The sequence below is a fragment of the Phaseolus vulgaris genome, chromosome 1, assembly GCF_000499845.2.
Source record: "Phaseolus vulgaris cultivar G19833 chromosome 1, P. vulgaris v2.0, whole genome shotgun sequence".
NCBI classification, from domain to species: Eukaryota; Viridiplantae; Streptophyta; class Magnoliopsida; order Fabales; family Fabaceae; genus Phaseolus; species Phaseolus vulgaris.
This window is the reverse complement of record NC_023759.2, coordinates 30600459-30616410: the sequence shown is the minus strand read 5'-3', so window position 1 is coordinate 30616410 and position 15952 is coordinate 30600459. Positions and strand designations below refer to the sequence as shown.

General features: G+C 31.5%; 1 protein-coding gene across 1 annotated transcript; it reads left to right on the top strand.

Annotated features, from left to right (window-relative positions):
- Nucleotides 1-4643: 4643 nt before the first annotated feature.
- LOC137813898 (protein NRT1/ PTR FAMILY 3.1-like) lies at nt 4644-13934 on the top strand. The gene is made up of 4 exons (XM_068616364.1): nt 4644-4832; nt 11518-11735; nt 12197-12756; nt 12978-13934. Exons 1-4 carry the CDS (start codon nt 4694-4696, stop codon nt 13864-13866), a joined length of 1806 nt encoding a protein of 601 aa, XP_068472465.1. The 5' UTR covers nt 4644-4693; the 3' UTR covers nt 13867-13934.
- The last annotated feature ends 2018 nt before the right edge of the window (nt 13935-15952 follow it).

Sequence of the window (15952 nt, the reverse complement as noted above, 5' to 3'; positions counted from 1 at the left end):
TTTGAGATATTCAAAGTGTTAGAAAAGAATAGAAAAAAGAATCATTCAAAAATATGAAGTACACAAAAAATGATAAATAAAATAAAAAAAGTGTACATTCCTGCCGAAAAAAAAATACGGTAATCTGGCAGTGATTTTAAAAAATTTATTTCTCTCAATTGGCTTACTGTTTTTAATTGATTCCAGTGCCATTTTTGAGTTAACATCTTGATGTTTCTGTGGTATAAATTTCATAATCCAGTTCACTCTACAACGTTCCAGTTAAATCAGTGAATATCAAACACAGTTTGCATAAAAAAAAAAATTTCCAGTAGCTAATTTTTTTTTGTTTTCTTCATCTACTCTAGTGCTTTTCCTTAAGTATTCTTTTGTGTGCCTACTTTCTCATTGAGTTCTTTATTTTCTTGCTTGTCTTTCATTCTTACTCTTTGAGTTTGTCTTACACATAGTTTTCCTTTTGCAATTACCTTTCCTTGCTTATACCTTTTCTTGTTTGTCTTTATTGTTTCATTGGTTTTGTGGTGGTTGCTTTTGAGATTGGTGTGCTTGCTTTGACATATTTCATTTGAGGATTCCAAGGCCTCAAGATCAGATTGGTGCAAGAACATTATTTCTTTGAGAGTGATCTCTTTTTTCAGCCTCATTTCACTTCGGCAGTTTCATTGCCAAGCTCATTGTTTTTGCTAATTTTGTTTCTTAACTTGTTTGCTGTTTTTGTGTGTTTGCTGTTTTTTATTTGCAAAATGGCTGGCTATTCAAGTGGTGCATCTTACAAACAACATTCTCCTTCCAAAGCTTCAGTCCTTGGTGAAGAAGAACATAGAAGAAGGAGGCATCACCATCATTCTCATGAAGAGAGCTATAACCGTGACCAAAGATATCACCAAGTGTTCAACATTGCTTGTAAAAAAGTTCCTAGTTTTAATGGTGATAGTGATCCTAATGTGTATTTAGAATGGGAGACTAAGGTTGACCATTATTTTCATGTGTATAAGGTCCAAGATGACCAAAAACTTAGATTAGTTTCTTTATCCTTTTTGGGCTATGCCAAAGAATGGTGGCATAAAATTGTAATGGACATTATATATCGCAAGAAACCTCCCGTGGTTTCTTGGAATGCTTTGAAAGAGTGTATGCGCGCGAGGTTTGTTCCTCCTTCTAGGAAGGAACACTTGTTGAAGTTCCAAAGGCTTCCTCAAGGACATAGGATGGTAGATGAATACTTTAAAGATTTTGAAACAACTTTGACTAAAATGAATATGCATGCTAATGAAGAGTCAAAGATTAAATGGTTTGTACGTGGTTTGAAAAGAGATATTAGAGATTTTGTAGAATTAAAAGAATATTCTTCTTTAAAGAGCGTGTTTCGCAAAGCCATCAAGGTAGAATCATATCTTTTGAACAAAACTTTCAAAAATACTCATGATGATGATTTCTACAACTCTTCTAGGAAGGATGCAAACAAAATTTCTCCTTCCAATTTTTCCAAACAAACCATGTTTCCAAACAAAGTTTCTACTACAAATCTTTCTACTCCTAAGTCACCTACCAAAACTTCAAATATCAAATGTTTTAAATGTTTAGGTTTTGGGCACATAGCTCTTCATTGTCCACAAAAGCAAATCTTAAAGATCAACAAGGTAAAACAAGACCTAACTCACCCACCTACCACAAGCAAACAAGAAAAAGACAAAGAAGGCCAAGTTGACATGGGTCTTATCCTTTCACCTCCAAGGTGTTTTCCTTCCTTATCTTTTTCATTACCCAAGGTTCCTATTTCACCACCATCTTGGTTAAAAAATGTTAGGGATGATTTGTTCATACCTCCTAATGGTTGTCACCATTTAAGAGGTCTTTTTCCAAAACATCACATCATTCCCAAACAAATTTTTCCAACTTCGTCGATTTATAGAACCTCCTTTTCTGAAATCCCATTATTTACAAATGCTAAGTCATGTTTACATTTTTCTTCCACTTTTAATTGTAAAACTAAACTGACTTTGTTATATGCAGGGATTCAGAATTCGTGGACGAATTCTCTCCAACTCGAGGAGTATGATGAGAATCAAATAAAGGAGGCTTTTATTAATGGAGGAAGAGGACATCCACCCTCACATTTGAAGTTCTTCCTTCTAGTCTTCTCAAAATTAAAAGAAGACATAAAATAAAGATGAGGCCCAAGCCCAAAGCCCAAGCCCAAAGCCCAAGAAGGCCAAAGCCCAAAGAGCCCAAGTCCATCCCATAAGGGGCAAGGCCAAGCTTTGAAATACTCTTGTATAGTTTTAGGAGGTGTGGTTATTAAATAAAGGTGTGTGAAAATGTAAAATAAAGTCACATTGTCCATGTGACTTAGGAGAGTGGTGTAGGTGTAGTTTTTGGGAGGTGTCATAGTAGAAAAAGGTCACACCTCCCATGTGACTTGTTTTTGGTGGGAATTTCAAATGAGTTTATTTGAAATTTCCCACCTATTTTTCAGCACCTTAGGCTATAAATAGAGGTGCTTCCTTTGTAAAATTCAGATTTGAATTTATCTAAAGAAACTATACTCAAAATTGGAGTGAGCATTTGGAGAGCTTTTGAGCTTCTACTCTAGTCTTATCTTGAAGGACCATGGTTTCCTCAAGTGGCGGCTTGCACACTCATCTAGGAGCATCCATACTTCTAGTGGCGTGATCATCCAACCATTCTTCCATCTTCATGAGCATTCTCTTCTCCTTCCTTTCTTCTTTTTCAATTGTTCATGTTGCCTTGTGTTTTTGATTTGTTTTGGTTCGGCTATTCCAATTTTCCAGCACCTATGTTCTGTTTTTGTTTCAATTCCTTTTATGTTCGGTTCATATGTGTTCTTGCATAATTCTGTTCGGTCAATTCATTTTATATTTCCTTTGTTGATTCAATTTGACAATATTTGGTTCATCCAAATGAGTTTGGGATTTGGTGCTTGTTATTGGTGAGTTCTTGACTTAGAACCATGATCCAACTTCTAAGAAAGTGCCTCTATATTTTCCAGCTCAAGGTGATTCCTCAAAGTGTCAAAAATCTTGTTCTATGTGGCTATTGGAATCACATCATAATTCGTCTGTTTTATCAAGTTAAAACAAGATTAACTTAAAAAGTTGTGATAACGTATGTTCAATGTGAACAATGTTCTCGCTCGTCTCTATAAATAGAAGAATGTCACCTGGTAAAAGTACGTTTTTTTAGCAAGATTTAATACACTTACTATTGAATAGTGATTTAAGTGTCAGAGAACCTTTTGTAGATATTCTCTATTTCAACCGAAATCCAAAAATAACATATACACTAGTGTTATATATTAACAAGACAGGGAATAAGACACCTTCTTTTGATAATTCTTAAAATTGTAAATAATTTGAACACATTTCTAATTGGGTTAACTCAATGAAATCTTTATTTTTATAATACCTTTGTATAATATTAAAATTGATATATAAATTATGTTGACCAAGTTAATTTAGTCTCATTTAATGTATTATTATTGAATCTAAATCTAATCAAACCGAGATCCAAACAAAAAAGTGTTATATTAAATTTTCTGATAAATAAAAAGTAATATAAGACAAACTCTTCCTATGTGTTCCTATAAACATGCTCAACTAAAGGGCTTCATTTTCCACAGTCAAATAAAGCTTAATTAAGGTTCAATCAATAGAGAGAGAAATTATTAGAAAATAATAGATGCATAATTAAACTTAAACTTTCATATCACTTAAACCCACACTATTTTATGCTATTAAAAAAGAAAGACGAAGAACGTTGTTGGTCTGCATGTACAGTTGTTTTTAATTGTGATATCTTGGAATAATTGACCACAATACCTAAGATATATATATATTAAAATATGTAAAATCCTGCATAATATAATAATAATAATAGTAATTATATTTAATGATGATATAATAATGTTAAAGTTATCATGAATTAATTATAATAATGATGATTTTTAATGAAATACTAAAAAAGAAAATCAGAATAAGTTTTAAAAAATAGTTTATTTTTTTTAAGAATAAAAATGTTATCTTTATTTATTTTTGCGCATTTTAATTTTATAAGATCCTTTTTTATAGTTTAAGGTAATAAAATTCAAAGTAAACAAAGAATATACATATGTTATTTGAAAAAATATATAAACAAATTCAAAATATTTTATTCTTCATTTATTATAAAATTTAATCTTTTTTAAATTCTAAATTTTCTTTGTATTTTTTATAAAATTATATACTGGTCACTTTATTTTAAAGATCAGACTTTATGATAATGCAGATTTTTATATATTAATATAGACTGGTCAAAATCTTGATCTATGTAAATTTTTCATTATCTCACAATTTATGTTTTATCTTTTTCTTTGCATGTGAGAACTTTGACACTCTGTTTACCTTAAATTGAAAAATAAGATCTTTTTGTTGAATCAAGCTAATCATAATTTGATTTTAAAGTCTATATTCTAAAAGCTTATTGGAAAATTTATGTGTAAAATTCTGGTAGTTTGGAAATTGTAACCTTGAGTTTTCTCAGACATCAAACTATTTTCAAGTAAGAAAAATAATTGAAATATAATACTTATAATTGTTAGATGGAAATATATATATATATATATATATATATATATATATAATGCTAGGTGTATTCGCAGAGGCATATATAGAGAACATCGGTGAGTGTATGGCATATGCGGAGACAGATGTCAGACATGGAGGCAGAGAAAAGCATTAACATTAGAGACGGTGGCGAGATGGCAGAGAAAGAAGAACTTCTGCACAAAAACAACCATCAACGAGGAGGCATCAGAACATTACCCTTCATCCTTGGTACGTGTTCCTTCTTCATTTCTCAACTTCATTCATACTAATCTTTAAGTTCTGCACTTTTCTCCTCAAACCTTCTTGCATGCCCCTTTTTTCCGATCAATCTGTTGCTTCAAATCATCACTTTCACTCATTATATGTATATACCAAGATTCAAGACAGGGAAAGACAACTAAACCATCATCTTCATTCATAATTTTGTTGCCTTAAACTGTATAAAATACTGGTACATTGTTGTGGGAACTAAGGAAATTTTTAATTAGCTATGTTTGGAATTTTCAATTGTTTCATTCATATATTTAAATTTAATCATTTATTGTTTATTTGGTCGCACGAAAAAAAAGAAATAAAGAATGGAAGAACACAAAAATAAAGAGATCTCAAAATACGTGCATAGTTTGATAATCGATGGAAAAAGAAGTAAAACAAGCGACCACTGTCACAAGAAAATATTCCATTACGTTTGTATAAACAAATAATTAATTAAACATAATCGATTGTTTAGTTAGCACGTTACCATGATAAAGAAATCCAAATATTTCTGTGTTAACGTATATAATCAGTTCTATGCAAGGAAACGTAATTAATTATACATACTTATTATTTTAAAAATATTGTACAATTTAATTTTTATTTAAAAAGAAAAACTTATCTTAAACATGAGTATGAAATCGGACAGGACACTCCACACATAACAAATAAGAATGGAAGAAATAAATAAATTCATGTATAGAAATAAAAGAACACTTAAAAAAAAAACCTAAAAAAAACGAAATATATGAAGTTTATGTAAAAATATCCAAATGAATTGTTTATGTAAAAATATTCAAATGTCAAAGTTAACAAGCACACTCTCTTTTCTCTAAAGAATCACTTTTCTTTTTTTTCTCTATTGTTTTTTTTTTCTGCAGTGCATCTTACAACTGAGAGAGTATCCTATTTAGAAGCATTAGTAAGCTTTTCTAAAACAGAAAATAATAAAATCTCATTAAGGCCTTAAAACCCACTAACAACATAATAAAACCACACTCCCAACTACTACTTTTCATCTATCAAAACTCTCATTCTTTTATTTTCCACTAACTTCTAAATTTCAAACCCACAAACTAGCATTTAAAGTTTATTCCACAGTTTAAACCTATTATGAAAAAAGTTCCAACAAAACTTAGGAGACATACTACTATACCAAGAAAACTCTTGTCTATTAACCAGTCCCAAGGAATTTAGTTTATTAACACAGTGATTCCCCTCTTTGAAAGTATAGGAAACTTTAAACTCAATCTTTTACAAAAAGTCAAACATTTATTTCATTTGCCTTTGTTAGACCAAGGTACAAGCTGAGTCAAGGAAAAAACTTGACAAACTAGGATAGAATTACTCTCCAGCCACAAACGTTTGTAGTCAGCTTCTTTCACATTCTCAATAGCCAGCATAGATCCCATGAACTCAGTAAAGAGAGAAAACTAAACCTCCATAAAGGAAAAGAATTCTCAAACAAATTTCCCCAAACTCCCTCTAAAAATCCCAGCACAGGTAGCAAGACCAAGAAAACCTCTAAAAGCACCATTAATATTGACTTTAATCCAACCAACCAAAGGATAACTCCAAACAACCTGGATAGGTTGTGTAACTTTCCCAGTTCTCATGCTGATACTAAAGTTCAAAATAGAAAAGTCAGATATATCATTATTCATGAGTTTATTAGAAGTGTTTATTGAAAATCTGATGTGGCTCTTTATAGAATCAATGGTTGTATGCATCTGTTGAAATCTAGTATAGTTTCGCATCCTCCAAATCATCCAAACAGAGAAAAGATAATCACAACAAGTCTGGTATGTTTAATTAAAGCACTATGTGAGGAATTAAAGAAAGAAATAATATCAACAAGAGACAAAAAAAAGTCACCCTAGGGAAGACTTGTTGAAGTCAATACCAAATGTACATAGTAGTGGAACATTCAAAAAGGAGATATTATATACTCCTTGTGTTTTTTACATAACAAACACATAGAGCAAAGAGTCATACTTCTATGTTATACTGCTATGTTGCACCTCATTATTAGAAGGCAACCTATTATGAAAGATTTTCTAAAGAACAAGAGTATGGCAAGAGGAATGGCAGAAGACTATATAACAAAACCACAATCACAGACACCCTTAAATAAAGAGGAAAAACAACAAGTGGATTTATTATTTAAGATATTAGAGTCCTCAAGCATCCAATTAGGAACATCACTCTTCTAAGCAATAATAAAAATTTTCATATTTTAAACATTAGGCAACTCAGATAAATAATAAGAAAGAGACCAAGAAGAACCATTTCAAGTCTCAGAAACCTTAGAAAAAGATATTATTCCATAAATTAATATTATCACTAGATCCCACACTCCATAGAGTATTATGAAGAGTAACATCATAGAGATTTTTAATTCCATGCCATATAAAATAAAAGCAAAATATAAAAAATTTCTAATATTCAGACCTAAGAAACATGGCTTTCATCAAGAGCGGCAAGGGATTTTGACTAAAAGCAAAACTTCAGGAAAGCTTCAAAAGATAAACATTATTTTCCAAGTAACTTGAAACTCATTCAAATTTGGGAGAACAAAGTTTAGTCCAATTAACAATGTTAGTACCCTACTTTAGAATGTCATCTTCCATATGAAGTTCCTAAACCATTGATCAACCTGTTTTAGCAAACTAATAGGTCATTTGTAAACACAAAAGTTATAAGAGAGAAAACCATAAATGTCCATATTAATCAATTGAATTTTGTCCATCATGCTTAAAATTTTTCCTTTTCAAGAGGCAAGTTTGAACCTAACTTGATCTCCAAGAAATTTTGGGAGCACCACAAAAATAAGAACACAAGATAAGAGAAAGGGATATCCCCACGATTATTTTTAAAACAATAATCTATATCATTGTCCATGACAAAATGCTTACTTTCTTATTTTTAAAAATATAAAATGCATCTTTTATTTATTTTTAATTTTATATATCTCTTTTAGAGAAAGACACAATAAAAGGAGGAAAAGATAGAAGAAAAGTGATATATTTTATTAATGATATAATAATTACACACCTATTCAGATTATTGAATTCTCTATTTATGAAGCACATAAAAATATAAATAACATATATTGATAGAGTAGATAGATAAGTAATAGTTGATGTACGACTGATAGAACAGTTACAACTTATCAACTAAAATATTCATATGGTATCAAATTTATCACCTAATAGTGCCCCACAAGCTTAAGCATGTATATCTTTCATGTTCACCTTGGATAAGTTGTCACAAAACAACCGAGGGTGCAGAAGTTCAGTCAACATAACAGCCACTTTATTAGAAGAAGAAACAAGAATGGGGCCTTCTTGAAGTTTAGTCTGAACGAAATGAAAATCGATTTCAATGTGTTTCATCCTCTCATTAAATGTTAGATTCCTTGCTATGCATATAGAAAATTTATTGTCACAATAGACAACAAAATATTCAGAAATATTAGTAAGCAAATCTTGACACAAATATTGTAGCCATTAAAGTTCACAAACAAGTGAAGCTAGTGCTCTGTATTCTGCCTTCAAAGAAGATTTGCACACTGTAGACTAGTTTTTAGGCTTCCATGAAATTAAAGAGTTTCCCATAAACACACAATAACTAGTGATAAACCTTTTAAAATCAATGCAAGTTCCTCAATTAGAATCGGAAAAACCTTTTATAACAATTTGATTATTACTGGGAAAAAATAGACTAAGACTAGAACATCCTTCCGCATATCATAATACATGAAAAGTTGTTGTGATATGAGGTTCTCGTAGATTTGAAACAAACTGGTTGAGCTTATGAACCACAAAGCTAATATCAGCATAATGTGAGTAAGGTATAACAAATGCCCAATCAATCTTTTATATTCACATGTATCCAAAAGCAATGAACGATCATTTTCAGAGAGAAGACAAGATGGTTTCTTTGGAGAAGTGGCAGGTTTACAAGCCAATAAACAACTATCAGAAAGAAGATCTAGACAATACTTCCATTAATTGAGAACAATAGCAAAAGGGGAATGACTTATTTCAAATTCCAAGAAATAGCAAAGAGTATCAATGTCTTTGATACTACATGAGTTATGAAGATGAGTTTTAACACACTGGATTTTCTGAAGATTATTGTCAGACAACATAATGTCATCAACATATATCACCAAAGTTGTGAAAGAATAATTGTTTGTGCGAATAAATAAAGAATGATCACCTGCACTTTGAATATAACCAAAATGTATTACAGTTTGAGTAAGTTTTGAGTTTCAGTGCCTACTCGCATGCTTTAGTCATATAAAGATTTTCTAAATTTACAAACTTGTGTTAGTTAATAAAGATTAAAGCGCCCGTTGGAGAAGTCATGTATATTTATTCATCAAGATGGCCATGAAGAAAGGCTAGGAAGGATCCATACCTTAGCACTTGCTAAGGATAAAATATACCAAATGGTAGTAATTTTAACTACTGGAGAGAAAGTCGTAAAATACTCAATACCTTCAGTTTGAGTAAATCCCTTGGCAACCAAATGATCCTGGTACTTATCAATGGTGCCATCTGGTTTATGCTTAGCTTTAAAAACCCATTTACACCCAATAGGATGCTTTCCAGGAGGAAAATCCACCAAAGACCGAGTTTCATTTGACTCGAAATGATCAAGTTAACTTTGCATAGCCTCTTTCCAACAATCATGTTTTATCGCCTCTTTAAATTATTTAGGTACTTGGATAGAAAAAATATTATAAAAAAAAGAAGAATACGTAGAAGAAAAATTATGGTGAGAGATATATTTTTTAATAGGATATTTAATACCTTAGAATGATTAGTAACATCATTTGAAGAGAATAAAGTAGTGTGATAGTCCTTCAAGTATCCAAGTTATTGTTTCAGATGAGTAGAAACTCAAAAAGATGAAGATTGTGGATCAAAATGTTGGTGACATCAGAAAAATGTAATGGATTAGAAGAAGCAATAGCAGGGGTACTGGATTGCAGTGCAGTTGTAGAAACTGAAGGAACAATATCACTAACACATGTAGGCACAACAATATCATTAACAAAAATAAAAGAAAGCAAATGCATAAACTTAAACGAATCAAGTTTGTCCAAATTAGTATTAGTTTTATTCTTATAGAAAGGAAAATGGGTTTAAACAAATAACATCTCGTGCAAAAAAATATTATTTTGATTCATATAAAAAAGAGTGAAACCTTTTACTCTATCTTTGTAACCCAAAAAACACATTTTCTAGCTCTAAAACCAAGTTTTGTTCTTTAAACACCACTAGTAGTAGCGAAAGCCAGGCAACCAAAGATTTTTATGAGACAAATATGATATTTCATAAATGTTGATGAAATTTTGTAAGTGTGTGTATGCTTCAACTTTAGTTTTCATTAGACAAATCCATGAATATCGGGTAAAATCAAGAGTTAAAAAGTATTTATAGCCTTTAATACAAACATGATTCAAAGGACCCATATATTATCATGAAGCAAATAAAAAAATCGAGTTGATTTAGAAAAAGTAAAACAAAAACGTAGTTTTTTTGTTTAGCAAAATGGCATGTATCAAAAGGATCAACAGAACCTATGGAAATACTTCAGTAATATGAAGACAAAATTTTCATATTATCATGAGACAAATGTCTTATTCTAAAATGTCAAAGTTTAGCATTATTGGTATATATACAAGATTTATTAATGTTGACAGTCTTATTAGGAAGAGATGAACTTTCATTGTCAAGTCTACTCGTCCCACTTTACTTTGTGACACCTGATAGATACTGGAAGTCCTTAATTGATAAAGGTTGTGTGATCTTTCAACTGTAGCAATCACTGTCCACGGTTGTGTTTGAACAATGAAATAAATAGAGGTTGAAAAATGGTTAAACAATTGTGATTTGTGGTCAATCTATAAATGAAAATCAAATTGACTTGGAATGAAGGTACATATAAAACAACAGTCAAAGTGAATAAGGGAGTGATTTCAATTGTACCAGAATGATTTACACTTAACTGATTTCCATTAAGTAAAGAGACTAGTCCAGGTGAAATACTACGAATGGAGAAGAAATATTTTTATTGAAGCATATATGATTTGTAGTCCCTATGTTTGATACCCAGTGATTAGAAAATGTACCTGATTTGAGATGTACTGATGTAATTCAAAGAAGGGGTTTGAGAAAATGATTATTGAATCAAATCCATTAAATTATTATACTGCTCTGGAGAAGTATGAATGTTAGAATTGGGTGATTAGCCTTGAAAGGAGAAACCATCTTCTTAAGCATCGCTATTTCTTGCTTAAATTTGTAACCCGGTAGAAAATCATGTTTTTTATCTGATGTGTCCATGCATGATTATTTCTGTTACAATATGTACAAAAATAAGAATTGTTTGACCTTCAGCCTCGTCAAGTAAAATCGTGCCCTCTGTCTCTACCATGTCTTCAACTGAAACTTCGTGGATCAACCAAGATTTTCATTAGCACCTTGTCTTACAAATGATAAAGCATTTACAACACTCATACCAAATATAAATTTGTTGAATTAATTAATAGTGTTACATAAGAATAAGGGCATTAGGTTAGACGTAGAAACATAATTATTAGGTTAATAAGGGTATTAATTTGGATTTGTTGGGTGTTGTGCAGCAAATGAATTTTGTGACAGATTTGCAAGTTCTGGTTTTCATGCCAACATGATAAGCTACCTCACTCAACAGCTGAACATGCCATTGGTACCTGCCTCCAACTTGCTCACTGCTTTCGCTGGAACTTCTAGCTTCACTCCTCTCTTTGGTGCTCTAATTGCTGACTCCTTTGCTGGCCGTTTTTGGACCATTGTTGTCGCTTCATTCATCTATGAACTGGTTTCTTACACTCTCCTCTTTCTACAATTTAAGTCACTTTCATATTCACCTATCAATCACTCTCATGAAACCTTAGATATTTAACTCTTCCATTTATGTTAGAATAAATATAATCAACTCTTACAAATTTTATGTTTATACTTTTGTGAAAACAGTCTTTAGATAGACATGATATATGTTACAAGCTTTTATTTAGCAGGACCTAAAAATACAAGAAATTTTTAATTGTTGTTGTGAACCTCTAATTAGTTTCTGTGTCATGTGCTTTATATTCATAAAATCTTGGTTAAAATCTAAGATTTTCTTACTCTAAATTTTTTGACATCTTTATTATCAATCAGAAAGTAGTGACAATGTATTCTTTCCAATACATTCTATGGTTTGAGAGTGAACCGTTTCATTCTAGTACTACTACACCAAATCCCACAGATAATTTTGGCATACTATTGTTGTTGATACAGGGATTGATTGTAATAACTTTATCAGCTATACTGCCCCATCTGCGCCCCCTAGCATGCTCAACACAGGTGAACTGCAGAGAAGCCTCATCCTCTCAGATGTGGATACTGTACATCTCTCTCTTACTCATAGCAGTTGGCACAGGGGGCATTAGACCCTGTGTTGTGACCTTTTCAGCAGACCAATTTGACATGACCAAAAGAGGAGTAGCATCAAGGAAGTGGAACCTCTTCAATTGGTACTCTTTCTGCATGGGGTTGGCTTCTCTAAGTGCTTTGACCATTGTGGTTTACATCCAAGACCACATGGGTTGGGGTTGGGGTCTTGGAATTCCAACCATTGCCATGCTCTTATCCATCATTGTCTTTGTGTTGGGCTCACCGCTCTATAAAACCGTCAAACGACATGGTAGTCCAATGGTTCGTTTGGCACAAGTAGTTGTGGCTGCTGTAAAGAAGAGATATGAGGCTTTGCCTCAGGATCACAAGCTTTTGTACCAAAATTGGGAGCTAGATGCTGCTATTTCCTTGGAAGGAAAGCTTCTACACTCGGATCAATTCAAGTATGTCTAGTCATAAATTTGGATTTGGATCTTTTTCATTTCAACAATATGGTAGTTTAAAATTTCATTCTCAAACCTCACCACTAAATCATCGTGAGTGAATATAATTTGGTAACATTGAAGAACAAAGGACACATGGTATATATATGTAATGTATATAATGTATATGTACTATATTTTAGATGATTTTGTCAAGATTGAACAAGTTTTTATATATGCAGATGTCTGGACAAGGCTGCCATTGTGACAGAAGAAGGAAGAGATCCAAATGCAGCACCAGACTTATGGAAATTAGCGACGGTGCACAGAGTAGAGGAGCTAAAATCCATCATTAGAATGCTTCCAATTTGGGCCTCAGGGATTTTGCTCATAGCTGCATCATCATCTCATAATTTTGTGATTCTGCAAGCTCGCACAATGGATAGACACCTCGTTCACACCCTCCAAATCCCCCCAGCAAGCATGAGCATTTTCACGGTCCTAACCTTGATGGTAGGTCTTGTTCTCTATGAACGCCTTTTTGTTCCATTTATTCGTAGGTTCACAAAGAACCCTTCAGGGATCACAAGCCTACAAAGAATGGGAGTAGGTTTTGTGGTTAGCATTATAGCCACACTAGTCTCAGCATGGGTGGAAATCAAAAGAAAAAAAGTTGCTGCCAAGTACCAGTTATTGGACATTCCAAGTGCAACTATTCCTATAAGTGTGTTCTGGTTGGTACCTCAGTATTGTCTGCATGGGGTGGCTGAAGTTTTCATGGTTGTGGGCCATTTGGAATTTCTCTATGATCAGTCACCTGAAAGCATGAGGAGCACTGCTACAGCTCTATACTGCATAACTAGTGCCATTGGGAACTATGTTGGCACAATTATGGTCTCACTAGTTCACAAGTATTCTGGCAAGGAAAGGAATTGGTTGCCTGATAGGAACCTCAACAGGGGTAGATTGGAGTGTTACTTTTATCTTCTTAGTGGGATTCAACTTCTGAATCTCATTTACTTTGTAATATGTGCATGGTTTTACACTTACAAGTCCGTGGAGGAAATTAGTACACTTAATAATCTCCAAGATTTGGAACAGGACAAAGAAAATATCTCTTCTGTTACTTAGGTGGTATATGTAACGTGGGAGCAGAAGATAATTCACAATCAATCAATAAATTTATGTTTGATATTCAAATCTTATACTTCATCAATTCCTCCTATGATGTTACCAATGATTAGTAAAGTTAAAAAGAAATATGTGCATAAATTAGTTAATTTTATTTGAGTTATCTCTATCCCAACCCACTCTTATTGTCTCTGTTATGTTATATGGCTTATATATGTGATTAAAAATTCCTTATAACAATAGCTAAAATTGGTTACATGTATAGATAGACTTCAAGTTACAATTACTTTGATTGGTTACGTATATAGATGGACAAATTCTTCCTCCATTCTCCATTATCTTAAATCCTAAATATAATTATAGATTTCCTGATTCAAAGTATAGTCTCAAAAGGGACATACTACTATTAAAACAAGAATTACTGGTAAATAATAAACTTAAAACGTATTCTTGAATAGATTCTTTCTAAAACTTATTCAGAAGGTATTCTATATATTTTAAAAGAACTGGGATTTTTTTTATTTAAATAATGGATACAGATATTTAAGTAAGTACATTATAGCCATGGATGAGAGAAGGAAGTAGAGAGTAGAGAACAATATAGATGATAAATACAGCATACCCGTAATGAATTGGGCTTCCTGTAGATTTTCTGGTCCAACACTGAAACTGATTTTTTTGGATTGACAATTTCTTTTAACACCCCCATATTCTGTACCTTCTTAGATGCAAAGAAAGAAAGATTTTGGATTACATAATCTAGATATAAAAATATAGTCTGAATTATATAATCTAAAAACGTATTTTAAATTATATAATTAAAAAATATATATATTCACAAAAATTCTAAATATGTTTATAGATTGAATAATCTAAGAATGCATTGTGGTACAACTTAATACATTTTCATTTTAGCCACTTGCCTTAGTTACAACATGGAGGGTGTTGAGAACAAAATTGCGACTAAAGCTAACTTGTTGAGAAGGGGGATTATGGTGGAGAGTAGTATCGGTAATGTGTGTGGGGAGGATGTGAAAACAACATCTCATTTGTCTAGTACTTGTAGGATAGCATGGCTGGTTTGGTCTAAGTATTATGAGTGGGCGGCAGGACAGCGGTGGTTCATCAGGATCCAAAAATGTTTTGTTCACACTTCAAGATGAACGAGGAAAGCAAATATGTTAATCGGATCTCGTATTGTGTGTGGATAGCAATTATAGGTGAACTATGAAAACAAAGAAATAAGAAGGTTTTCAAGAATGGATGCATAGATCACATAAAAATCTTCATAATGGCGCAACTGCAGGTTTGGTCATGGGTTACCTCGAATGTACCTTCATTATTTATTCATTCTTTTTTTGTCGATAAAAAAATATTTTCATTTTAACTCAAAAATCTAGAATATATTTTTAATCTAAAATGTATTTTGGATTTTTAGAATACATAATCTATTATATATTTTTAGATTTAAAATATATTTAGGATGTGTAATTTTTAAATTCCGTCATCTAAAAATCTAAAATATCAGAAATTTAAACTTTTAAAACATCTTATAAAGGTGTATAAAGAAACATAAGTATGGAATAATAAATAGTCCTTTTTAACTTTATCTATACTTGGATAATCGTAAATTGGACCATTGTTAAACAAACTAGAACACGTACTAAAAAGTGAGGAGAAGAAAAACAAATTAGATAGAAAATGAGATTATTATTTAGTTGTTTGATAAAAAGAAAAAAGTAGTTGTGGAATTAAAGTTAAAATTTGTGTCTTTTCTTAAAATGAGATGAAAAAAATTATATATATAAATAACAAAAATATCTTTATATAATAAATAAATGAAAAGTATATCCTTATATACTAACTCACTATTTAATATAAATAAAAATTTCAATACATTAGAAAATATTTATTTTATGATATGCAACTAGTATACTTTTTTCAAGTCTTTGTAAATTTTTTAACAAAATAATTATATTTCTATTATATATAGTTGATTTATTTATTTAAAAAATAAGCACTTTTTGAAGTGGTTGAATATTTTGAATCAAGCGTGCACATTATGAGTGAGAAAAAAAAAACAAAG